This window comes from Lissotriton helveticus, chromosome 7 (genome assembly GCF_964261635.1).
Source record: "Lissotriton helveticus chromosome 7, aLisHel1.1, whole genome shotgun sequence".
Lineage (NCBI taxonomy): Eukaryota > Metazoa > Chordata > Amphibia > Caudata > Salamandridae > Lissotriton > Lissotriton helveticus.
Genome location: NC_136068.1, coordinates 831658921 through 831685590, shown reverse-complemented (window position 1 = coordinate 831685590; position 26670 = coordinate 831658921). Strand labels below are relative to the sequence as shown.

Sequence of the window (26670 nt, the reverse complement as noted above, 5' to 3'; positions counted from 1 at the left end):
AGAAAATATGACAAAGTTTAGATGCTAAACAATAGAGTAAAGATACAGAAAACATGATTAAATGCAAATACAATGGGGAAAGAAAAGCATAGGTACTGTGATATGAAACAAGGAAAAATATACCATGGGTGTAGAAAAGCAGAGGCATTATACTATGAAGTAAAGTGAAAATAGATTATAATATAACAAAAGAGAATACCTTCATTAAAAACACAATTGGAGTAAGTGGTGGGGCCTGTAAAAGGGAGTGGTAAAAAGTAAACCCGAATATCAGGGGAATTACAAACGAGCAAAGAAAACCCAAGTGACTACGATTATAAATCCCAAATAAAAGTAGACTAGAGTATTTCTCAACTATTCAGTTATAAAGAGTAACACCTTGACCTTGCAGCACATGCAATTAACAAAGCAGCCAGCCCACATGAGCCAACAAAGTCTCAACTGCCTATGGTCATTACTCATGAATAGTTGAGGTAGTAAAGCCTGAATACTATCTGGTGCTATGTGCCGGTACTCCTCAAGGGCACACCATAGTTTAATCTCACAGTGGATCTCTTGTGTGCAGCTTAGTCTCAGCTCACCATCAAAGGGAGGAGGAGAATCTAATCATATCATGTATACCTCTGGTACAAATAATTATAAGTAAGAAGGGGGGTGTGTAGGCCTACCAAAATCAGTGGTCACAGTGGATCCATAGTGCAGCAGGAGAAGGCCTGAAAGTTGCATGTTCTTCAGAATGAGTGGAAACATCCGGACACCAGTTGTGATACTGTGGGAGGTGTGTAGAGAAGTGGCATTAGGTAATATTTTAGAAGCCACAAAGTGTCATACATAGTACACAGAAAAAGAATTTTGAAACAACAACGGATTATTTGGCAGAGATGGATAGCAAGTCTACAATGTACAGAACATGGCTTAATTTATTTATGTTCTGACAACGCATAGCTGATTGAAGTGTAAGCAATATGTAAAAGCAGTGATAGAATACCATACTTCACTGCAATTCAAGCCCCCTCTGTTTAGGGATGCAAGACTTCTATTTGATATATCTCTTTCCTGGATAATTCCAACATCGCTTCCAGGGACAGCCCATAGGCGCTCGTCTGCCATGAATGACTCCACCGTGGCCTCTTGGCTCAGCCCTTAAAGACAAGTGGTTCAAAACCTGCCTTCCTGACATGCCCCAACAACGCTGCTAGGTACAGCTCATAGACCACTACTGTGCACACGCCCTCCTTTAACTGCCCGACACCGCTTAGTATTTCACTAGTCGTCAATCCTGAAATGGAAAATGCTGCAACTGGGTGTAGTTCCCAGGGATCAATACTATGGTATTGTGACCCCTGTGAGTTACTGCTGCCACACCTCCGGGTTCAGCCATGAAGGAAGCCTTTTGTTGGCACAGCCTTCTTCCCTGAGGGATTGAAGGAACATTTATCCGATTCATCTGGCAGTATGGGAGAGTCAGAAGGTCAATGGCACGCTTGTCTCTACCACTTGTGAGGGGTGGCCTGGCTTTGCCCAATATTAGGTTATATCATTGGACATGTTTGTTAGTTCAAATGAATATATTGTTTAAACAGGATGATGGAATAGTTGAACCGGATATTCAAACAATCCCCACTATCTACGAGCTCTTAGTTGGTACGAAGGCAGTGGGATTGTTGATGCGTGAGGTTGAAAGGAGATTTTATAAGAGATCCAGATACAAGATTTTGATGGCTGTATGGGGAATTTGGAAGTCTGTGGGGAAATATTTAAAGATCCCAAAAATTCATCCAAATAAAGATATATGGAAATCTAATACCTTTGCACATCTTGGCCAAAATAGTAATAGCCGTTTTTGGAGGGAGAGGAGAATTAAGTGTCTAGGCGATGTTGTATTAGGTGACGAGATTATTGATTTTAACACATTGCAACATAAATTTGGGCTCCCTTCTAGTCAATGGTTACTTTATGCACAATTGGCCCAAACAATCAGATCACTCAGGCCTAGGCTATCTTCTCTGGCGAGCCATACATTAGTCGAATATCTGAAAAATGGAGGAAGTAAAATTAAAATTTGCTATTGTAACCTTCTGCAGGAGTTAGATGATGACATGGATAAGATCGAAACCACTTTAGCTCACATATTAGGGGACCCAGATGTTGACCTTGATCTCGCCTTAGTATTAAATAAAAATATATTTCGCTCCTCAAACCTAAGGGCTCAACATTATAAAACCCTTTTTAACCTGTATTTTTTACTCCATGGGGAGTGAGAGATAATGATAGATGCCCTAGGTGTAACACGGGACCGGCAGATTTACTCCATATGTTTTATAATTGCCCGAGCTTGACACCAATCATTAAAGAGATACATCTATTTTTAGAGGGGTTGCTAGAACAAAACATCGTTCTATCCCCAACGGTGGTTTTAGTGGGCATCGACGGGAAGATGAAGACAGATGGTGGTGCGGAAGCTCTTGTCTTCATCTCTGTAGCTATATTACGCCTTTTAATTTCAGCGGGATGGAAAGATCCCTATCCACGCACCTTCCAACAATGGCTATCAAGGTTTTTGGGAATGCATAACATTGAAGAATGCCTTTATGAGTTTAAGGGGAGGGAAAAATGTGAATTTGGTAAGAATATCTGGGCTCCAGTTAGAAAATGGAGGGAATCTAGACATTGATAAGATGAAAATAATTTATAAGATGGTCTGGTTCATATGTATATTTTGTTCTCTTCTAATTTTGTCTTATTATACCCCCCTGTTTAAGTACTCTGATTTTAATATCCTTCTGAATATTTATTCTTATTGTATTGTATAATGACTGTCTAATGAATTGATATATGCAATAATGTATGTAATGTAACTAATTTAAATACTTGAATCATCTCAATAAAAAAAATAATAAAAAAAAGACCCCTGTGAGTTACTGCTGCCACACCTCCGGGTTCAGCCATGAAGGAAGCCTTTTGTTGGCACAGCCTTCTTCCCTGAGGGGTCATATCACCACTTTTGAGTTCACAATGACAACCTCACAGCATCAATCTGACTGGATGAATAGATTACTAAAACCTCATTCCCAACTGCAATGCCAACTACAAGGCAGATAACAGCCAGAAGTAAATCAAAGGAATATCTACTCATGATCCGGAGTGTAGAATTCCAATTAAAAATGTTTTAGAAATGGCTGAGAATCACTTATGCAGAGTCTTTACTCTCACGATCCCTGTCTGACAGTCGGCAATGATCTTTCCAGACCATACTTGAATTATAAATATGCAAGAAAATCCTTCTCTAAGTCATGGTCTTGCAGTTCATTTGCATTCTGTTCCATACCATAGCTTTACACTTTCATATTCATTAGCCTAAATGACAGATTATACACTCAGTGTAACACATCTCTGTCCCCAAGTAAATAAGTGAAAAACAGTTCACCAGAAGCATGACAATCTGGGATCTATATGGAGGACAATGTCACTAACATTGCGATGCATCCGTTTCCTGAAATAAACATTGAACTGCTCATTCTCACTCTAATCTCAATCATAATTTTGATTTCATAGTTTAGAATGGAAATGGCATGATGAACTATAATGTGCTTAATTTGTAAACGCAAGAGTGCTGGTGCCAAAGCTCTGCACAGCAGACATGAAGGGTACAATTAACTGTTGGTGCGTAGAATGCCAAGACCCCATACCCTTCAGTTCACCTCAGGCCTCTTTACCCCACTACTAGGCACTCCTTTCCCCTTTATCCCACTTTTGCATGTTCCTTCTTTCCACTTTGTGATGGAGTTTATATCTTTCTCTTCCTCCTCTTTTCCCCTTATTGTGTTTTTCCTTCTCTTGCTTTCGGGAAATGTTTGAATTGGAGAAATAAGTTTGCGTCCCCAAAAAGATGATGGTGGCCCCCACTGGCAACCACTGGCACAAATTAAACACTGAAATACAAGCTTCACACTTATTTAATCATGAATACTTGGGGCCCCATTAGGATTTCGGGGGGATCGCCACCACCATGTGGGCGGTGGCGATCCACCCGACATCCTTTCCCGCCCGCCACCCATTTCCCCCGCCATATTACTATGGCGGGGGGACCGTGGCGGACAGAAAGACCGTCCGCCGCTTTTCTGCCCGGTCAAGGAGTTGACCGGGCGGTACCCCCTGCACTTCACTGTACAACATGGCAGGCACATCGCGGTGCATGTCACGTTGAGCATTGAAGTGTACAATGTGCATTTTTAGCATTGCGGCGGGCGGTGCTTTCAGCACCACCCGCCTCAATGTTAAAAATATGGGATGCGCCCGCCAATGTGACGGGCACATCCTAATGGCCACCACGGGACCGCCACCCTTATGGCGGGCTGTCCCGTTTTACCTCGGGATGGCGGGCAGACAAAGTTTGCCCGCCATCCTAATGGGCCCCTTGGTTTACACAGACTACAATGCTACCTTTTCACTAAGAGTTTCTTTATGTTCAAAAGACATTATTAATTTCAATATATTCTGCATACCAACAATACATAGGAGCAACAATAATATTCTGACGTGTATATGCAGTATTAGATATCAATAGGAAAACCATAGATGTCTTTATAATTTTATGGGATAGGGGGAGAAAAAGGAGGGGAGGGAGGAAAGGGAGAAAGGGAGGGCAAAGGAGAGGTCATATGGTGAATAATAAATGTTTGACAGCAATGTCAACAGTTTGTCTCTAAGATATCCTCATATAATAAACATTATACCTATTAACATATCAGAAAATGTAACTAAATATAAAAGGAGGATAGAGAGATAAAATTCATGGGGGACAAAAGTTTTCAGAAGATACAGATACAACACTTGGTTCATCACTACCAATTTTGTTGAAATATGAACTAAGAGGTAACCATAATAATTTCTCATTCAGAGAAGACGTACATTGTATAGAATACATAGTATTTAACTTATGACGTGAACTCACTGAATCCCACCATACTTTATAGGTTAACTTATCTGATGTTGTCTAATTCAAGCTAATCTGGTGAAAGGTAATCGCTAATAGAGTATCTAATATTTATTTTTAGGGAAGGATGGAATGAGCGAAATGGACAGTGAATAAAAAGAGAGATAAACAATATTAAAAGGGCTAACAAAATTAAAAATCCTCTTAATCTGAGCCCAAATTTTTTAGCCGAAAATATGGGTATTGGGACAACTATATATGCATTAAATCTGCATCAGGAAAATCACAAGACCAACTTTTAGCGGGACTATCAGAGGAGAATTTAAAGCACTGCAAAGGAGTAAAATATAGGCGATGATAAACAAAAATAGAGATTGTGTAATACCAGCAGACCGTAAGATTACTTATATGTGTGCCCATACCTTGTTCCAAAAAGAGCTAGTCCAAGAAACTCCCAGACCTCTCCCCAATAAATGCTCAGACTTGGATTTGGTTCTAGAGGGGTCAGAGAGGGCGAAATACCTATAAATAGCCAAAGCCCTTGGACCAGTTTTCAAAAATTCAGTAATGAAAGAAGGGACAGGAATCTTCTTCGAGGAATTCTTTAAAGAGGCATATACATGAAGGATTACATTCATCAATAATAAAAAGAGAGCATAAAAGGATTTAGGGCAGTGATAAATAGGGCAAAATTGAGGAAAGGAGAAAGGGGAGCCATTATAAAATAATGGAGCGACTCACATTAAACCTTTATCCTTCCAGTTATGCCAAAAAAGGGGCTTATTATTTATCTTAAGGAAGGAGTTGTACCATATCGGCATTTCCAAAAATAAGGGCATATCCAGAGAGAGTGGAAAAAAAGTCGATTTGAGCAGTGATATTGTGTTTGGTAAAATAGGGGAATGAAGAAACAACGTCTTAGCAGTCAGAGATAAAACGTATTTGAAGCTAGTAGGGAGCAGAGAAGTACGTTCAATATCTAGCCATAAAGGAGAAAAGGACGAGGATGAATCCTGAGTCCAAAGAGCTGCTTTGCATAAGGAAAAAGCTCTATGATAACCATAAAAATGAAGAAAATGAACTCCTCCTACCAATTTTGTTTTTGTAAGGTAACTAATGCTACTCTAGGCTTTTTATGTCTCCAAGAAATCTAACAAGTAATGAGTACATTTAAAAAAATGTGTATGGATGTGTACTGTCAACATAGAGAGAAAATATAACAATGTGGGGAAATCATAATTTTAATAGAGTCTAAATGACCCCACCATTATTAAAATAAAGGAATCCAAGAGGAAAGAATCTTATCAGTTTTAATACTAAGTTCTGTAAAATTGATCTTAATCGTACTGAAACAAAATTTGTGAACCATATCCCCAAATACTTGATTTTTGAAGAAGTAGACCATTGATAATCGGTAAGAGAGTAAGACCTACTAAAAGTGTATTTAGTCAGTGGGAGAATTTCCATTTTATCTTTATTGACTTTATATCCAGAGACAGTAGAAAATAATTACATTTCATATATTAGAGAAGGTAGCGAATCCTCAGGAGAAGAGATAAGTAGAATAATGTCGTCTGTATAAGCAGAGAGTTTTAAATGTCGGTCTCCATAAGGAAAGCCAGAAATAGAAGGATTAAGATGGACCCGAGAAAGTAAAGGTTCTAGAGCTAAAACAAAAAACAAAGGGGAGAGAGGGCAACCTTGTCTAACCCCCCTGTTGAGAGGAAAATATGAGGAAATCATGCCATTAACCATTACAGATGCTCGAGGAGCATAATATAAAAGGGAGATAAAAGCTATAATACGAAACCCATCCCATTTAAAGAGTGAAATAAAAATGTACTCTATCAAATGCCTTCTCACCATTAACTGTTATAGCTGCAAGAGAAGACTTAAAAGAAGAAGCTTTGCAAAGAACATTCAGAAATAGTCTTGCATTATCAGAAATAAGCCTTTCCTTGATAAATCCTGATTGTTCTTTTTCTATAGGATGGTGAAGAAGGGATTCTAAAAGGGGGGCTAAGAGCTTAGCCAAAAATGTATAGTCAACGTTTAATAAAGATATAGGTCTGTAATTTTTTAAATCACAAGCGTCTTTACCCTCTTTATGAATAAGATAAATTATAGCCTCTTCGAAGGTGCCAGAAGTAGTAGAAGATGCAATAAAATGATTAAATAAATGATACAAATAGGGAAGAACAATATTAGGGAAATGGAGATAAAACTCAACTGTAAAACCATCTGGACCAGGTGTTTTCCCTAATCTAAGCGCTCTTAAGGCTGCAGCAATTTCTTCAGAAGTAGGGCAATTCTCTAAAGAGTCAAAATCCAAATCTGATGGAACAGGATGAAGGGTGTGGTGTAGATAGTCCACAATGGCTGAGGAAGAGAGAACTGATTCAGGCATATAGAGAGATTTCTAAAACTTAACAAAATATTCTGGTGTTTAGTAGTAGATTTACCCATCGAACTAGAAATAGAATCAATAATGTGCCGCTCCTTTCCTCCCTTAAGATAATTTGCTAATAGCTTACAAGCTTTATTTCCCCCTCTATAATAATGCACACTTTTTTCAAAGAAGTACAGAGGATGGCTTCTTTACTAGAGATATTGTTACGGTCAGAGGACAGTTTAGAAGAGAAATAATTATTTTCTATGGATTTAATCGATGAAAGAAGTCTTGTTTTTTCTTTTAACCGCCTCTGTTTTTGTTTAGAAACATAATTTAAAATAAAATAATGCGCTGAGGCATTGAATGTATCCCAGATTAGGGATGTGGAGATTTCTATATTATCATTAAAGGAAAAGAAATCCGAAGCAAAGGCAATAAACAAACTAGAGAATTGAGCATCCTGCAATAAATAGTTGTTAAATTTCCAGAGATGCAAAGGTTGTCTGGGGGGAACCAAATCCAAGTCTGTAATAACCATAGCGTGGTCAGAAAGTACAATTGGAGAAATGTGTGACTGTATGATAAGCTGTTCAAGAGATTTAGAGAGAAATATATAGTCCAGTCGTGAAAGTGAACTATGAGATGAAGAGTAGAAAGTATATTCCCGGGCAGTGGGATTAGACAGTCTCCACGAGTCCACCAAGGCTCCCTTATGAAATAGTAAAGTGATATTTTTTTTTGCATTTTATGGGTTGAAGAGTGAACTGAGGATTGTCTATCTACAAAAGGGTCCATTATTTGATTACAGTCCCCTCCTAAATAAAGTAAGTCATTGTGTCAGGTGAGTTTTCTGAAGAAGAACAAACTCAGAATTAGATTTACCTAGATGGGATAACACCCTCTGTTGCTTAATCGTATTAAGAGACCCTTTAATATTCCATGTGATTACTCTCAATTATACACAATCAAGAAAATAGTATTGGAAAGCAATGAGGCATATATGAAAAATCCAGCAAATAATAAGAAGAGAAAGTGCAGTATAGGAATACAATCAGGGAGAAAGATAAAAAAAGCAAAAAGGAAAGGGAGGAGGGAAGAGGAAAGGGGGAAGAAATAGTAAGGAGAGAAAACAGTACAAGTCCAGAAAGGACGACTGAAAAAAAATATATACCTGTAGGGGAACAGAAAAGGAACTGGGGTGGTGGCGGCACAGAGACAGATGACACACCAGAGAGGAAGGAGTCTACACGACATCGGAAACATACGGATGAAGACTGATGCACTGTGCAGGCAAATAGATTGGATCTGTGAAAATGGAAGCAGATGAAAAACAATTTGTATTGCCAAATATGATAGCTTGATGACAAGAACAAAGAAGATGGACATCATAATAAAACGCCTTTAAATCTTGTTTTATCTTGACACTTTTGCCTACTGCTCAAGGACAGAGGTCAAATGTCAGTTTGTCTTTTTTACTAATTGTTGCTCGTGTTCCTGGAAAATGGTGTTTACTTTTCTTTCTCTTTTTACAGTTAATGCTTTTTGTCAAGTGAGCTATTCGACAAGAATTGTGAAACAAAATACAGTAAAATGTCTGTTTTTTTCTCTAAAACAGCATTTGAACATATTGTAAATGAATAGTACAAGTAGATCAAAAATTATGAAAGAACTGTTTTTTTTAATTCAGAAGTGTGATGCAAACAAAGATTAAAATTGGAGAAAAACAAATGAAAACACTTTACTGTACAAATTACAAATATTTTCAGAAACTTTATTTCCAAACATTGTACACTATATAGTTTTAAAACCACATGTCAGTGACAAATTCTATGGTCATTTCAGTGTAAAATCTGCTGATTGCAAATAACAGCAGGCTGATACTTTATGCTTCTGTTATCTATTTATTAAAAGTGATAGGTTTTAAACATAATGTGAGAGACAATCCTGGCCAAGCCCTGATGGCAATGCAATTAATAAATTGAGGCAAGTCTGCATCTGCAGTCAAGTGTATCTTATATGTGTCTAGACCTGCATTCTATATGGAGCTAATGTTTAGTCTATTAAATCAAACAAAAGCATTTCTGTTCAGCAGACATGATGAACATGCGTATTTGAAGGTGCTCTTATATCTGATAAAGAAGAAAGTGGTGTTTCAGTGAAGTAAAATACTTGCCCAGGATAACATATTTTGAAACCAGTTTATGGGTCAAGAGCATTATAATTAGGTTGAGTAAATTATTTAATTCACTAGACCTGCAGGTCTAATAACATTTTGGGGATTTTTCGAGCCCTGAGAACTGCTTCTATAGGGTTTTAGTGCTTGACATAACAATTTAATAAAAATATTTTTCTGAAAACATTTGCATTGCAGCAAAAGTTTGTTCAGAAAGTTATTTACACTTCATTATGAAATCTCATTCTTGTTTTGTAAATCCCCATTCAGCCAGTCTGTGCAACTTTTGGTCCGTCAGTGATGACTGCCAGTATTGAGAATCTCTCAAAAGAAAACCAACTTTCCACATTTATTTAATTTCTAAAAATAAGATGTAGATTGTTGTCTGTGTGCAAAATTCAGTAAAAATGGACAACTGGACACCTTAAAGATAACATATGTGAAATGCAACAATACTATACATAGCTCATGCTCACAAAGGAAGTTACCTGTGCATTCCCTTGCTAACATTATCTTTTTTCCCCAAAAGGTTATATGAGGATATTTGAAATTCCAGCTGGTGCTAGACATTTGCTTATACAAGAAACGGATCCTACAAAGCATCATTTGGGTAAGTTTGTAATAAAATAAATGGTATGTTTTGTATTGGAACTGAAAAGTGATTTGAACGCAACACATACGCAATACATCTATATCTACCTGGCATTCAACAGTCACTAAAGTTGAACTAGTAGCCCCCTGGGGCCAGATACATTGGGGATGTGTTGCCTGCAAGACTCAGTTCAGAGTATCGTAGGTGACTTGTATAAAGGAAGTGATACCTTGTTTCATAAACAGCAGCAGCAGAGGGCAGTGCTCTCGAGGTTGGAGTTGGACCAGGACACTTTGATCCGAAGATGGCGTCCTGCCGCTTGTCTTTGTCCTTGTGTGCCAAGGCTCGCTGGATGCCAAAGCTGCTCTGGATTGCTATTTGTGTCTGTGTCCTGTCACGCTGTCCTTCTACCCTTGTGCAAGGAATGCCTCTGCAAGCTGTTTTGCTGTTCTTCATCTTGGTGCTCGTATGGAGGACAGCTCTTTTCGAAGAAGTATTGCATTGAGTGCATGGTCATATTGTATCATGTGGCCATACTGCAGAGGATCCGAAGAATGGCATTGTAATGTGCTTTTACATATGTTATCCTGAGATCTTGTCTCTATTAAATTGCATAACAGGCATTTACTCGCTCAGGGAATAGTTTTCTTTGTGGTATTGTGCCTAACAAAAAAAAATATCTATTTTTTTTTTAGCTATGCAAGGCACTGGGCCAGTTCACAATCATTTCTGACTGATTTCCTTGGTGGTTAGTTAAGGCAGTGCTTGCTCCAAACACCTTTTACTGCTGTATAATAAAAACAGGATTCTAATATGTGACAAGAACATTTGTGCACATTAGCTGTGTGGAATGTTTTGTGCTGATAATTTATTCTGTTGATTGCTGCTTTGTTTTTATGAATGGGTATTGCAATATGATTTTGATTTGTTGTACTATGGTTATTTTCTTCTGTTCTGTTGCTGACTTTGGATATGCCAAACAATACTGGTATATTTCCAGCCATAAGCAGCACATGCCTTGAAAGTTCTTGTGACAAGCAACCGTTTACCACTATGTAAGGTAGTAAAATAGCATTGCTCCAGCTCTTCAGCTATTTAAACGAGGGGTCATCCCAAAACTGTGGCAGACACTGTGGGACCTATTCTCAAAGGTACATTTACATTTCAGTATGTCTAAAGATGTAAATTTACTATCACACTTTTAAGTAACTACTCCTTTTGGCTGTTGAACATTTCCAAGTATAAAGTCACTCAAGAGTATGGATTTATATTTCTGCACTCCATGATATAGGCGCTAGAGTCAATAGAAACATCATATATGACTTTACAAACATATTTGAAGTTCCACACACTTGGCAGAGACCTCCACAAACACAGCAGTGAGATACAATTTGTAAAGTATAGGAAAAACCTTTATAGTGTATTAAACTTAAAAAAATGATTGAAAAGGTTTGTAAGTTAAATGTTGTTGTAACTTCATTTTATATATATTTTACATTTAGAACACATTTAAAAAAGTGCTAGGGCACTAGGAGCCAATGTTTAAATTTGGCTTTTAATCATATTAAATATTTTAAATATATTAAAATTATTTGTAATTAAAAAAAATCCTCTGACAGTGAAATGTTTGTATTTACTATGTATCTAAAGTTACTACACATTGTGTATAAAAATAATTCAATTTAAATATTTTCAAAATATTAAAACTACATTTATTTTAAACTGAAAAGGATCATTAAATAATTCTAAAATAAAATGTGTATTTATAATTTATATTTTATTTTATTAACATTACTATCATTGTATATTTAGTTGTAAAAAGTTAAAATAACTTGATTAATTCATTAATTTAGTTTAACTTTATTTCCTATAAGGTTTTATTTTAAGTCCCTACCTCCATTATATTACAGTCCCTGTGAGTGGACATGGGTGGTACTAGACTTACTTCGGCCAGCGTATATTTGCAGTTGTTTCTGGACCCTTTTTAGCAGTGGTAGTTTTAGAAGTGCAGTTTGTGAATAGGAAGATGTCTTATTGAAACCAAGTATTCAATACAATGCATTTCAGTGGAAGAAATATGGACATGCCTTATCAAATAAAAATACAACGTTAGTCTAAAGAAAAACACACCATCCAGCAAACATTTTTTAGGATTTCACCACACATTTTAAGGGGCTGATTTACAATAGCAATTTTATCCAAGGGGATGTCAGTGCTAGGTAGGTATTGACTGTGGCAGAGTAGGGCTCTCAGCATCGCCTTAGGCCCTCCCACTCGTCTCTTACAATAACTACTTTGGAAAGCCCTTTCCATGTGTTAATATTGCATAGTAAATCACACCAAAACTCAATTAAAAATGGCATTTATTGGGCCATATTTAAAGAAATGCAGAACTACCTTCATACTGCGATCACAATGACTGTTACAGGTAATTGGTGTTACAGGATCCAACAAGGATAACACACTTAATTACATGGAAATCGTCTTTCAAAGCAGTAAAATCTAGTATTCCGAAATGCAAATGGCTAATAAAATTCCTTGTTGATATGAACTGTAGGTCACATACAGTAAAGGCAAAATTTTTATATGCACAAACGCAACGCAAGCAAGGAGACATCAACAACTTTAGCTATCCAATTACAACTGTAAAAAGAGACTCCTTCATTTCAACATCTGTGCAATTTAAATTTATATCTAAAAAGTTCCATTTAGATGGCACAATAGATGCACTTTGAAATTATCAGTCAATACAATTGCAACTAATTACATGTGGTTGGCAAGCACCAATTTCAGCAACAAAACTAATAAAATCCAAAATCAAATCCACTTAAAAATGTCCAAATGAACACAGATGTCAAAATGGAAAAACACACACGGTATTGTACCTATTTCTCAGAATACAACAGGGACAAAAACATTATTTATACAGTTTCGCGGTTGAGAAGATGAATATGAATTGTTATTTTTAACACCAATGTTTACTTTTCAGTATTTATACAAAACAATCACATATCCACTGTTCTGTTGCCTTCTCTTATTTCAGAGACTGGCTGTAAAACATTGGGCCATTCATTCACATGCTAAGCCCCGTTCTCTTTTGGTTCCAGGCCATCAGCGGGCAGAGCTGTGTGTGTCATGGAAGCTCTAGATCAATTTTTTACCAGCCAGGGAATCTATTTGAAGATAGCCACAGCATTTGACACCATTTCAGTATGTCCAATTGTGAGACCGGCTCCTTCCTGTCAGCTGGTGTCTGTAAAAAGTTTTCTATGATGGTGATTGTTCCTAAAGATTTCAATGTAACCATTTGACTTAAAATTTTACCACTCTGAAAGAGAGAAAACGAGTTCTAGATGTCAATTCTCATCTCCCATTAGTATTATTGGTGACACGAATGTAAACATTTCAAGAATGTCATAGTTCCACACAATTATTATTGGTTTGGACATATAGAGTGATTGGATTCTGTTTGCAGGGACAGAGGATTTAGACTTATGTTCTTTGCCCAAAAATGAAGAGGTCTGACCTTGAGTGTACGCTTACAGATATTGGGAACAGAAAACAGCATTTTCAAAGCCAAAAACTTCTGTAGCTGACTCTACACAATAGTTAACTACCGAGGATTGGCAGAGGGGAATGGTCAAGATAAACCTGGGAAACTGTTAAAAAAATGCATTGAAAAAACTGAAATCAACATTAAAAATATCATGACATTAGGAATCTAAGGTAGAAACGATTTCTCCAACCTGGATTTATTTTAACCTAGTCACCCTAAGACTAAACTAAGGTGGTCATTTATTTGTGGGACAAAAGTGGCCCCTTTTTCCCCACAAAGCCTTAGATTAGTGGGGCTGCCGCCCACCAAATTTGTGGTTACCCTTCTATACCTAGAGCTAGGGGAGGCATTGGGTTTTTGGCAGGGGTCCCTCCATTACCTCCCTTCAAGATACCTCTGACATAATGAACCATCACCCACTGAACCATATGGTCATATAGACATTTGACCCACTTTGTTTACTGCTTGGTGCCTTTCACTATATTTCACTGCCTGGGACCGCATGCATTCAGAAACACTGGAAAAATTCTGAGAGATTTCCATGAACTCTGGAATGCTGTATGGTTTTGATACTTTCATAGGTTAGAGGATTCTGCTGTAACACAGAAAACTACAGCTGAGCACACTGTAACATGTTTTAGCAACACAAAACTGAATCCTACTTTAAATGATACTTTCTGAATATGAAGTAAATTTGATCTGATGAATTCTATTGGTAATACTCCCAGAAAGGTAATCCCAGTAATGCGAAGAAGGGATACTCAGAGTGGCTCTTGAATCTGTCATGTAAGACCAATTACAATCATTTTAATCATCTGGAATTTTTAATATTAGAATATACATGTCTTTTCCTTCATAATATTCTCTAGTAATTGCACACATAAAGTGATGTAAAGAGCTAGATAAAAAGAACAGGGTGAAGTCGAGACAGCCACACTCCCATTTTCAGCATGTAGTGGTGTAAACAGCTACATTTTTTTGCCTGTTTCCTACAATGTGGGTCAGATGTTCTCAAAAAGTGAATTAATATGTTTTTAAACCATATGTTTTACAGCTGTCAGCAGTCTGCTTTCCAGATGCTACTCTTATATTTGAAGCTTCTCCTGTCAGTTATTCATGTACCTTTTTACTTAAAAGCTTTATGTCTTTTCAAGTGGTCAAAGCATTATGAATTACAAAATTTAGAGTAAGGCTTCTGTGAACAATACCAATGTCCAAACACATGCCTTACATTTCATTATCTATTGGCCAGCATTTGTGGTTTGCTGTTAGGTCATCTTGTTGAATCCCCTCAAGTGCCTAGTGCTAAATTACAAGAGTTGCCTGTTTTATTCATCGTTGGTTCAGGTCAGTTTATTGCATGTTAGTAAGAACTGCCTAATTATTTTCATGTGCTCTATGAACGAATAAGGTACATTTATCGACACAAATGACGTAACAGGATTCAGCTTTTCAAAATCGGTGGACACTGAAGCTCACAGATGGAATTTATCATCATGGAATAATAACCATACTCACTCACTTACATGCTTATGGTAAGAATTGGGAAAACTGGATCGCTTCCAACGAAAGAATAGATGGCAGCCCATTGGGAACCTTGGGCTAGATGTACGAAAGTTAGGAATAGCGATTTACTAATTGCGATTTTTTGAGAATTGCTATTAGGAAATCACTAATCCTAATGTTTGAAACTCTTTTGAGTTACATTTGCGATTTGTAGTGAGTTGCAAATAGGCCTACCTCATGAATACTAATGAAGTAGGTCACAATTTGTGACCCACTATTATTCACTGCTATCACAGGGATGGTGGCCTGCTGGGATCTGTGTTTGCTTTTAAATAAAGCAATCTTTTTATGTTTTTTAAACACAGCCTGTATTCCTTAAAGGAAAATGGGATGCATTTACAAAAAGATGAATGAAACATTGGAGTTTACTTTAACCCTGGACCAAGCACTACGCTACGCTCGCGTAGTTTGCGAAGTTTGCGCAACTTCGCACTACGCGAGCTGCACGTAGCACAGTGCCAACATGCGTAGCGCAGCGTAGCGTAGTGCAGCGGTCATTTTTTGCTTGTTCGCGGTCCTCCTCAACATCATGTTCGCGACCGCGAGCAAGCAAAATTACATCCCAGCGAGACTTTCAAGGCGGGTAGGTCAGGTTTCTCATTGCGAGTGGCCGTGCATGCTTGCGACCACTCGCAATGAGAAACTACCAGTTCGCATTGAGAAAGCTGCCGCTCGAGTAAAAATCTACTCGAGCGGCAGAAAACTACAGCTCGCACTGTGCAAGATGCCGTTTCAATGATTGCACAGTGCCGGATGCTTGTTCGTACTGTGCAATCATTGAAAATGCATCTTGCACAGTGCGAACATGCTACTACGCTGCTCGCGTAGTGCTACGTGAAGTTTGCGTAGTGCACTTTGCGTAGCTTCGCATAGCGCTACTTCGCGAACTACGCCCACCCTTAGTTTACATTTTTAAGAGTAATCAGTGGTCCTTTGCACCACTACTTGTTCTTAAAAAATATTTTTGCAACCATTCTCAGAGGAAAAGTGGTCTCATGGGGACCCCTTTCCATTTGGGAGTGGGTTACCACCAACTTTCAATTAGGGGTAAATTGCAAATGTTTTGTGACTGCATTTTGGTCGCAAAACATTTGTACATACAATTTCAATTCAGTATTAGGAAGGGACACCCTTAACATGCCCCTTCCGAACACTGAATCGCAAAACCCAATTTGCAATTCAGTAACAAGTTACTGAATCACAAATTGGGCTTTGTACATCACCAAAGGCATTTTTGTGTTTGCAATCGTCTCAATTCATAGAATCAGTCATTTGCAAATGCAAACATGCTTCATACATGTAGCCCCTAGTGAATCTCTGTAGGTATTCTCTAATATTCTGAATATATTTTCTTATCCAGTTTGGATGCTTAGATTTAATTGGAGTGATTTAGAAGAATGTGTTAAATCATAGTAATGTGCAAACACCACACATTAAAATAGTCGCACGATATTTGTTTCCGGATATTTACTCCAAATTGAGCTGTTTCAAGATGAAATAACGATAACAAGTGCCTCTTTTTTCAGCAACACACATCACGTTTTATCAATTTGTACACTACCTTCTTCTAATAGTCAGTGATAAAATGGATCACAATCTTTGACTGAGGTAGTGTGATTTGCCCTCAGTTTATAATTGGATCAAAATCATGTGCAGAATCAAAATAGTATGCATCCAGTTTTAATGGAGTAGTCAGGTTAAAGAAAAACTATTGATAACAAGCATTGGTAAAGTCAATCGGTCTCTTAAACGTAAAATACTACTTCACCATTAAAGAGGATTTTAAATGACAATTCATTTGAATGTAAACAGCATGGCTTTTATCTGCTCCCTAAAGGAAGTTAGTACTTATTAAGTGTAATAATGTAACCCGCTGGTAGTGAATGGGGGAGATAGGGCACATAAAACGTCAGAACCTCATGTTCTACTTTGTAAATACAATGCACTCAGCCCTGTGAGCCTTTATGTCCTTCCTTAGGAGTGACATAAATATCAAAAAGGCAGATTTAGACCTGGCCAAAGGTTTATTTTGCATGTTCAAATGGAAGTTTAAAACTGCAATACATGCTGCAGTAACATGCCTGAGAAATGTTTTGCAGTGCTACTTTAATGAGTGGCACAATGAGGGCTGCTGCCCACTAGTATCATTTATTTTAGAGGCCCTGGGTAGATGTAGTACCATTAAATAACGATTTATGAGTAAATGTAATGTAATGTACCGAGCAGGTGTTTACCATACGTTCAAGGGAGAGCACTATTAGTTTACCAATATTTAGTCCAAAAGCCAACAGAAATAGTTTCAGCAAAGGCAGGCAGAGAAAGGCAAAAAATCCAGTGTGACCCTGCTGAAAGAGCTAGGTCCAACATCCTGTTTATATAGAAATTGTCTTTAACACTATATGACACCTCTTTAACATCAGCAAACAGACAAATATCCACAGGTGAATAATGTTTTGTAAGGAAGCTTTAGTTCTTCAGAATTGTTTTGGGCAACAGTCCATTAAATTAATACACAACCTTTGTGAAACATATATCTGCAACTCACACTAGTTGTCTCTATCTTACTTCACTTAAGTACTGCTTGTACTTGAAACTTCGCTGGTACTTAAAGTGTGCATCATTCAACTTTCACCATTTTGAATGAGACTTGTCTCTATTACCATCATGCTTCTATTTAGGGAACAGTAGCTTGAAAGATGTCATTAGTAATGTGACAAGTGATGTCACGAGTGATGTAATATGTGAGGTAATAAACAGTGTATGGCAGGGGTGCAAATTATAGTTATTTCAATAGATTATTACTAGCCATTTCCAGTGTTTTTTGTTTTTTTGACAATAGTTTTTACAGTGTTACACACCTAACTATAACCTGGCTTTAACCTTTCAGTGAAGTTACATATATATTTACAAAAACAACAACTAAAGGAAATCTACGGTTGCCTTCATGTATGTTTACATTTTTTTTTTTTTAAATGTACCCTAAACCCACAGTTAATGTCCATTTAAGGTTACAATTAATACCCAAAAAACAATGAAATTCACAAATGTACTACCCCAAAAACAATGAAATTCACAAATTATAGTTAGGACCATGGTTCACAATTTACTCCGCATAAGCCATTCAAACCATAACTCTCACTTTAAATGTCTTGTTTTGTGCTCGTCGATCCTCTGCTGGTTTAACCTGTCTGGCTGTGCACCTCAGGGTGTGCCCTCTGCTCAATCCTCTGAAGTCAGCAAATCCTGTTGTATATGGTCTGCGCAGTATCAGTTGGCTGCAGGGTCTGGTCTACAATCATATCCCTATTTCTGTTTTAAAAAAATATATTTTTGGATCCGCAGAATCAAAATGGAATCTGCAAATGCCAGGCAAGCTTCCCTGTCTTAATTACTTTTGGGCAGGCCCACTGAGCCCACCCACGGCCCAGGGGACCGCCATCTCTCCCAGAGCTAATTGCATCAATGTCTAGGGCCTCGCAGACCCTCCCTGCCCCAGGAACCGCCACCTCCCCGGGACTAATTATAATAACATGTGGGGATCTCGGGGACCCTCCTGCCCCGAGGACCGCCACCTCCCCAGGGCTAATTTCAATAATACCAGGGGGTCTAGCAGACCCACCCTCCCCCTGGGGCTGCCATCTCCCTCTAGGGCAGATATCGTGGGGGGGCAGCCCCGGTGACCACCACGTCCCTGGGGCACAAATGCAATAATAAAGGGCGTCCGTTGTGGACCACCAGCCACAGGGACCACGTCTTCCTGGGGCAAAAGTGAACAAAGAAGGGGGACTATGTGGCCCCCCTCAAGAAGCCCTACATGGCCGTGGGGACTGCCAACCCCCAGGGCTGGTTTCAATAATGTTCCGGGGTGCCCCCCCATGGGATATTGTTTAATATGGTATGTCCCCGCCATGCCATAGCAAACAGTGTGCTCCGCTTTGTCAAGAGAGAGAATGTTGCTCTTGCTTGCTCAAAGTAGAGCACTTTGCTTTTACACACAGGGAGCTGCATGTCAGGAGCTCCCTTTGTGTAAAAGAAGTGCTGGCTCTCGCAGGAGGTGGGCAGCTGGCAGACATCGCAGGGGCCTTCTTGTTGCTCCAATGGCACTCCCAACAAAGTGACCTGGGCTCATGGGATGGGGTCCCCGGAGCCGAAAATGGCCTTCGAGGGAGGCAGCTCGGCACCCCTCTCTTTAAATTATTTTAATAATCAAAATAAAGGATGGGTCCTGGGTGATAGGGTTCCCAAGGCCGAAATAGACCAGGAGGATGGGCTGCATGGCCCCCCTCCTTTTTTTTATACTAAATATTTTTAAAGTGTCAGGCCCCAAGGGATGGGGTCCACGGGCTCAAAATGGTCCATGGAAGGGGGGCCACACACCTCCAGAAGCCCTACATGGCCGTGGGGACTGCCAACCCCCAGGGCTGGTTTCAGCAATGTCCCGGGGTGCCCACCTATGGGATATTGTAGTTTAATATGGTATGTCCCCGCCATGCAATAGCAAACAGTGTGCTCCGCTTTGTCAAGCAAGAGAATGTTGCTCTTGGTTGCTCAAAGCAGAGCACTTTGCTTTTACACACGGGGAGCTGCATGTCAGGAGCTCCCTGTGTGTAAAAGCAGTGCCAGCTCTCGCAGGAGGTGGGGAGCTGCCAGACATCGCGGGGGTCTTCATGTTGCTCCCATAGCACTCCCAACAAAGTGACCTGGCCCCATGGGATGGGGTCCCCAGAGCCAAAAATGGCCTTGGAGGGAGGCAGCTCAGCACCCCCTCTTTTTAAATTATTTAAAAATTCAAAATAAAGGCCAGGTCCCGGGTGATAGAGTTCCCGGGGCCAAAATAGACCAGGAGGATGGGCTGCATGGCCCCCCTCCTTTTTTTTTTATATTACATATTTTTTAAAGTGTCAGGCCCCAAGGGATGGGGCCCACAGGCCCAAAATGGTCCATGGAAGGGGGCCACACACCTCCCTAACTAAGATATAAAATAAGAAATAAAAAAACATCTGACATCTCGCCGAAGCCCCCACATCCTTTCTCCACTACTTTGCAAATACTCCTCCTGATGCGCTAATGGTTGGGTTATGATGTACCCGTGGCTGCTGAGGGTCCTTACCGGCCAACAAGTGAAAGGTGGTTGGAGGCCACGCCCCCTTCCTCCACCACTCTGCAAATACACCTCTCAGTGCACTGCTGGTGGGGGGGATGAGGTTCCTTTGCCTCCTGAGGACATCAGGACTAAAGTGAACTCCTTCCCCCAATAAGTACTGCATGAGGAGTCACGTTTGAAGAGTGGTGGAGAAAGGGGACGTGTCCTCTGATGACCTCTCATCAATCTACCTGTGTTGGTCTTACCGGAGGTAACAGAAGGGCTACTTGGCACCCAAGGACCCTCAAGAGCCTAGGGGACTTCATCCTCCAACTAGTAGTGTGCCATGCATGTTTGCAGAGTGGTGGAGAAAGGGAGCGTGGTCACCGAAAACCTCTTAGCAAACATATTGTTTGGACTTTGCTGGAGGTAACAGGATGGGTAGTTGGCCCCTAAGGACCCCTAATATCCAAGGCAACTTAATTCCTCTACTAGTAGTTAACCCTGGGCGGTGAACTCCGCTTCGGTCGCGGTGTTTGCGGAGTATCCCGCACTCTGCGTTATGCAGAGCTCGTGGAGTGCCAAAACACTCTGCTTCGCACAGCGGAGTGGAGTTTTTTTCCCCGCTCGCATTCACCAATGTCAAGTTGGCGATATCAAGTAAGGAATAGCCACCTCTCGGCGAGTTTTTTCCTTGTTCAAGATTGCCAACATCAAGTTGGCCAGCACAAGCGTGGAAAATAAACCTCCCGATGAGATTTCACAACGCGGGGGGGGGTGTCAGGTTTTTCATTTCGAGTGGCCACATATGCTCACAACCGCTCGTGTTGAGAACATGCCCATTCGCGTTGAGAAAGCTGCCGCTGGAGAAAAAATCTACTCGAGCGGCAGAAAAGGTAAGCTTGCGCTGTGCATGGTGCTGTTCGCAATGATTGCAGTGCGGACAAGCTTCCGTCACTGGGCAATCACAACAAACTGCATTTTTCTACTGTACTCCGCTGCTCGAGGAGCTCCGCTTTGTGCAACAGAGTTTTTTTTGCACTTCGCGTAGCTTCGCGTAGTGCAACTCCACGAACTCCGTCCAGGGTTACGAGTAGTGCACCAGCAGTAGTGCATGTTTGCAGAGTGGTGGAGAAAGGGGCATGACCTCCTATAAGGTCTCAGAAATCCTGCTATGTGGGACTTACTGGAGGTAATAGGAGGGGTAGTTGGCCCCAAAGGACATCCTTGGGAGCCAACTACCCCTCCTGTTATCTCCAATAAGTACCGCACAGTAGGATTGCTAAGAGGTCTTTGGAGGCCTCGCCCCCTTTTTCCACCACTCTGAAAACGCGGTTCAATGTGCAGTAGTGGTTGAGGTATTAAGTCCACTTTATTCCTGAGGGAGTTTGGGGGTCAAGAAGCCCTCCTTAGTACCCCCTGTAAGTCCTACACATCGGGATCCCTGAGAGCTGGTCAGAGGCTCAGCCCCCTTTCGCCACCACTCTGCAAACGCAACTACTAGTTAAAAAACCATAGAAATTCACAGGGATGTTTTAGTTAGGAATTAGCATATAAAAACCCTTAGAAGTTCGCCAAAAAAACCAAAGGTTACAGTGATGTTATAGTTAGGAAATGGAATTATTAAACCTGATAAATTCACTTTAAAAAACTGAAGGTTACACAGACATTATAGTGAGGCTCAAGTTTCACTTGTACAAAATCGGAAAAAATCAGCAGTTATAGTTAGATAAGCTAACTATAACTCATGCCCCTGCAGTGGTTTGCTTATGACCTTGCATGTTATATTACTCATGACATTGTCAGTGACATCACTGATGTCATTTGAGATATCATCAGTAATGGCATCACTGATGTCACTGACCATATCATAAGTGATGTAATATGTTAGGTCATAAGCAGTGCATGGGGGGTGTATATTATAGTCAGCTCAGGTAACTATAACTACCGAATTTCACTTGTTTTATACGCGTGAAATCTGACCCTAACTATACCGTCCCTGTAACCTTTGGTGTTTTTAATGGGTGTATATATATATATATATATATATATATATATATACATATATATATATATATATATATATATATATATATATAGATAGATAGATAGATAGATAGATAGATGGATGGATGGATGGATGGATGGATGGATAGATATAGCTATAGATAGATAGATAGATAGATAGATAGATAGATAGATAGATAGATAGATAGATAGATATAGCTATAGATAGATAGATAGATAGATATATCTTCTAGTGGGAGGGTGCCAACTTGTAATTAGGTCTGCTTTTCCATAGGAAGGGTGCTTTTTGGTTTGCTAATAAGGTTGGCCCCATTTGACGAATCTTCCAAAAAACTCTCCCAATTTTTTTTATCCACCTCCGCTCCATCCTGGAAAGTTTTGGGATGATCTGTCAAGCGGGGGCATGGGAAAAAATGGAGATCCCAAAATAGAAAATCCCCATACATTTTCATTAGACTTCTTTAGATAAGGCTACAGCAAAAAATGTTGAACGGAATTACACCAGATGTGGCAGGAAGTTAGATGTTAGTCCACGGAATTTGCTTTTTTTAGTGATTTGGTATAACTCCGTTCAGTAGTTTTGAGAAAATTAGGGTAAAAAATAATTGTATATTTACGTAGTTCGGTCCGCCAAAATCTCGATTAACTCTCCTGGGAATGCAAATTTAAAATAAGAGCATTCTGATTGGCCCAGAGAGCTTTATTTACCTGGGCTATATTGTTCCAACACGAGTCGGACTCCTACTAGAGTGTGCACTCTGATTGGCTGCCAGCAACATGAGAAAAATGTTGCTCCCAGCCGTTGCAGAACTCGGGGACTTAGTCACCTGTCCTGAAGTTAAAAATAAATAAATGATATGGGGTCAGGGTAGGGATACCCTGACCCACTAGGCCCCATGGGGGTGCCTAGAGGGAATCCCTGGGTCCAAAAAAGAAAGAAAGGGCAAAAAATACTGCAAACTCTATTGGGATAAAAAAACAAAAAATGGCGCTGGCCCACATTTATTTACTATAAGCCCCGGGGACCCCACTATCAGGGTTGTATTTATAAAGGGGAAGTGTGATGCGTGGCTTCCCTCCCCGAGCCTCCAGAGGCCCCTTGGAGCCACCTTGGGGCCCGAAAACAATATTTATAGGGAGTGGGGACCTCGGCTCCCACTCCTCGAGATATCAGAGGACGCAACATATTATGTATGGGGCAGTGGGATGCTTCCCTCCCAGAGCTATTAGAGGTCCCGTGGAGCCCACCTCCAGGAACAAAACATAATATGTATGGGGAGGGAAGATACATGGCTCTCATCTCTGGGGAGCCCACCCTCATTGCCAAACTCATTAAACAAGTGCCCCCCCCTGAGCCTTGTGAGACCCTGGGTAGCCCACAACTCAGGATGAAATTTGTAAAATAGGGAGGGGGTCACACCACCCCCTCCCTGAGCCATTATTGGACCTGGGGATCCCATCCCCCAGGGCCCGCTCAGGTGATATGTCCTGGGGATCCCACAACCAGGACGAAGTGGTTCCCTGCTCGCAGTGGCACAGGCAGAGACACCTGTGTTGCTCTCACTTAGCAGGAGCGTTCTCAAAACTCCCGCCAAGCGGGAACAAACACTAAGTCGGTTCCCAGTAGGTGGAAGCTTAGAAAATGCTCCTGTCCACTGGGAGTGGACTTTTTTTATCTGTTTCAAATTCAAATATTGCTCATTCCTGCAGGGAGTATGATCAGGAGCAGCTCCCTGTAGTAGGTGATGCCATAAATGATGTGCGCCATTCTGCTTTTCCTTACTGAATGAGACTTGTCTCCATTACTGCCATGCTTCTATTTGAGGATCAATAGCTTTCAAGATATAATCAGTGGTGTGAAAAGTGATGTCATCATTGATACCGTTAAGCATGTCATGAGTGATGACATATGTGAGATCATAAGCAGAGCATGGCGAGGCACACATTATAGCTAGCGTTGCTCACTACATCTGGTGAATTTCTGTGTTTTTGTTTTTAGTTTAAAACGTTAATATTGTCATTGATAAAAAAAGGAACTCTAGGTATTTCTCACGTTTTAGGTGGAAAGAAGCTCCTTCAAATCGAGCATTCTACAACACCAACACTGAATCTGCTCACCTCAAATGTCAGTTTTTCTAGCAGAGATTTTAAGCATAGAAAAAAGCAGTGTCATTCATACTAAGCTAGAAAACGAGAAATCCTTTGGCCATTTTTATTGGGAAGTATTTAAGTATAGGATGAGCTAGTACCATCCAAGCCTAGCTTAAAAATGACAAAAGCCTTTTTACCTCTCCTGTCATAGTATTACAGCTTGGATTGATGAAAAATACCATCTAAACCAACCTTGAATGAATTAAAGCAACCCCTGACCCATGTGTTCCACTCATATTAGAGCTCTTCAGAGAGGTATAGCTTTGTCCAGACACAAGTGAGCACCCAGTATAAATCATGACAATACCCTATCAGGCTTAAAGTGCTGCATACATTATGGAAAAAAGGAAGCAAGTAACTATTGGTAGTTCCTAAGTTTTAGGTGTTGGAGAGCAGCTCCTTCATCTATAGCACCCTAGAACAACAACTGCACTCTGTTTCTGCTCAGCTCATATGTCTGTTTTTCTACCAGAGCTTATAAGCATAGGATTAGCACAGTGCGATCCAAGGCAAGATAGAAAGTGACAAAGACATTTGCCATTTTCACAGCCAGCAAATGGCTACAGCAGAGTAATTTTGTTGATTTCATCAAGAGTAGCTGCTGGCTGTCCCTGGCACTGCTTTGTAGTTCAGTGCATGTTTGTGCAGTGGTGTAGACAAAACCTCACAGCATCATGCATGTAAAAGCATTCTGAGCCAGATTTACTAACACTTTGTAAGAGGTTTGTATTTCTGAAACCTGATGCAAAGTGTTATGCTGGGATTTATTATCTGATGCAAAATAGGATATACATTGGATAATTTCCCAAAGTCATTCAAATGTTGCACTATGCCGTGCTTTGAATTACTTTGCTTCAAGAGTACATGTATCCTTGGGTGGTACATGGGCATTCCCACTTAATCCTTCGTGGGTATTGATGCAAATCCCAATCTACAAACCTACATAGACAGGGACTTGTGCCAGAGTCTTACAACTTCTGGAGGCAGACATACTGATGAGAAATGTTTTAATTTCTTCTTTTGTTTCCTACTTTGCGTGCATGCTGCATTGTACAGCACGCATAGAAAGCAGGAAAAGTGTTAAAGGACAGTTGCTGTACTGGGAAGGGGGCTCTTCCATTATAAAACCTATTCCTAATAATGCATTGGTGCATGGAAGCCTAAAATGCACCAGTGCTTGGCAAGAGGAAAACAATGCTATATCTGAATAGATATGGCACTGTTCCACTCTCCCTTTCACGCAACGCACCATCTTTAGTTGCAGCGATGCATTGCGTGTTTTTTTCCTTAAATCTAGGCCCCTGTTTTTCATCTAAAATATAACATATAATACATTATAATTTATCAATGTCAATGTGATTCAAAGGACTAAGAAATGGAAGATGCAGAGAACTGCAGGGTCGGAGTGTCCAAGATGAGCTACAGTGTAGTCATGAACTTATTTCATCTCCAGGTTTTGCTGCAGTCATTGTGAGTCGGAGGCAGGCCAAAGTCAGTCCTAGAGAAATTAGTTGTGTGTTAGGGCACGAGGAGAAGAAGCTTACATCGTATGAGTCTAAATTGTCCGTATTTGCAGTTGGTTAGAACGCAAGTTCTTACTTCAATTAACTTTGTAGAGTACAGGGCTTTAATAATTGGCTGCTACACAAAAAGTTCTGTTGAGGCATATCTTGGTACCACTACACAAAATCACCTCCTACTGACCTTTTAGGCTCCTCAATCAGCTTTATTAGGTCTCGCCCAGTAGACAGCGCATGTGCTGTCTGTTGTATATTTAACAATCAAATGGACCCTCCGATCCTTGTCAAAGTGATTCCCAATGCATTTCGAACATTGGATGACTGAGAGAAAAATCCTATTAGGTGTTACTAAACAAAAAAATAATATCCACCACAACTCTGATGAGTCTGTGAGAGTGGTAAATCTTAACAAGTTCAACTACAATATCTCTCTATTGAAATGTAATTATTGATCACACAATGTATAATCCTGAAGTTGACCTACAAAAGAAACTGTGACATTTGTCTGACCTTGGACAGAGGCCATACCAGCTCATCACGTTTGAACGTTTCACATTTACAACCTTGAATAAGCTGGAGTGCGTTGTCCAACCAAATGTGATTGCAATTTCCAAATGTACATGATGCTTTGTCCAAGCTGCGCATCTATCAGCCAGGTTATCACATCTTCCTG

The 26670-nt window shown here is 40.0% G+C and overlaps 1 protein-coding gene across 1 annotated transcript in view; it reads left to right on the top strand.

The window, feature by feature from the left end:
* The window catches only part of ADAMTS2 (ADAM metallopeptidase with thrombospondin type 1 motif 2), a 1744160-nt gene that overhangs the window by 1528664 nt on the left and 188826 nt on the right, over window positions 1–26670 (top strand). The window contains exon 15 of the mRNA XM_078653324.1: window positions 10031–10111. Within this exon, the coding sequence (XP_078509450.1) occupies window positions 10031–10111 (81 nt within the window). The remainder of the gene's footprint in view (window positions 1–10030; window positions 10112–26670) is intronic.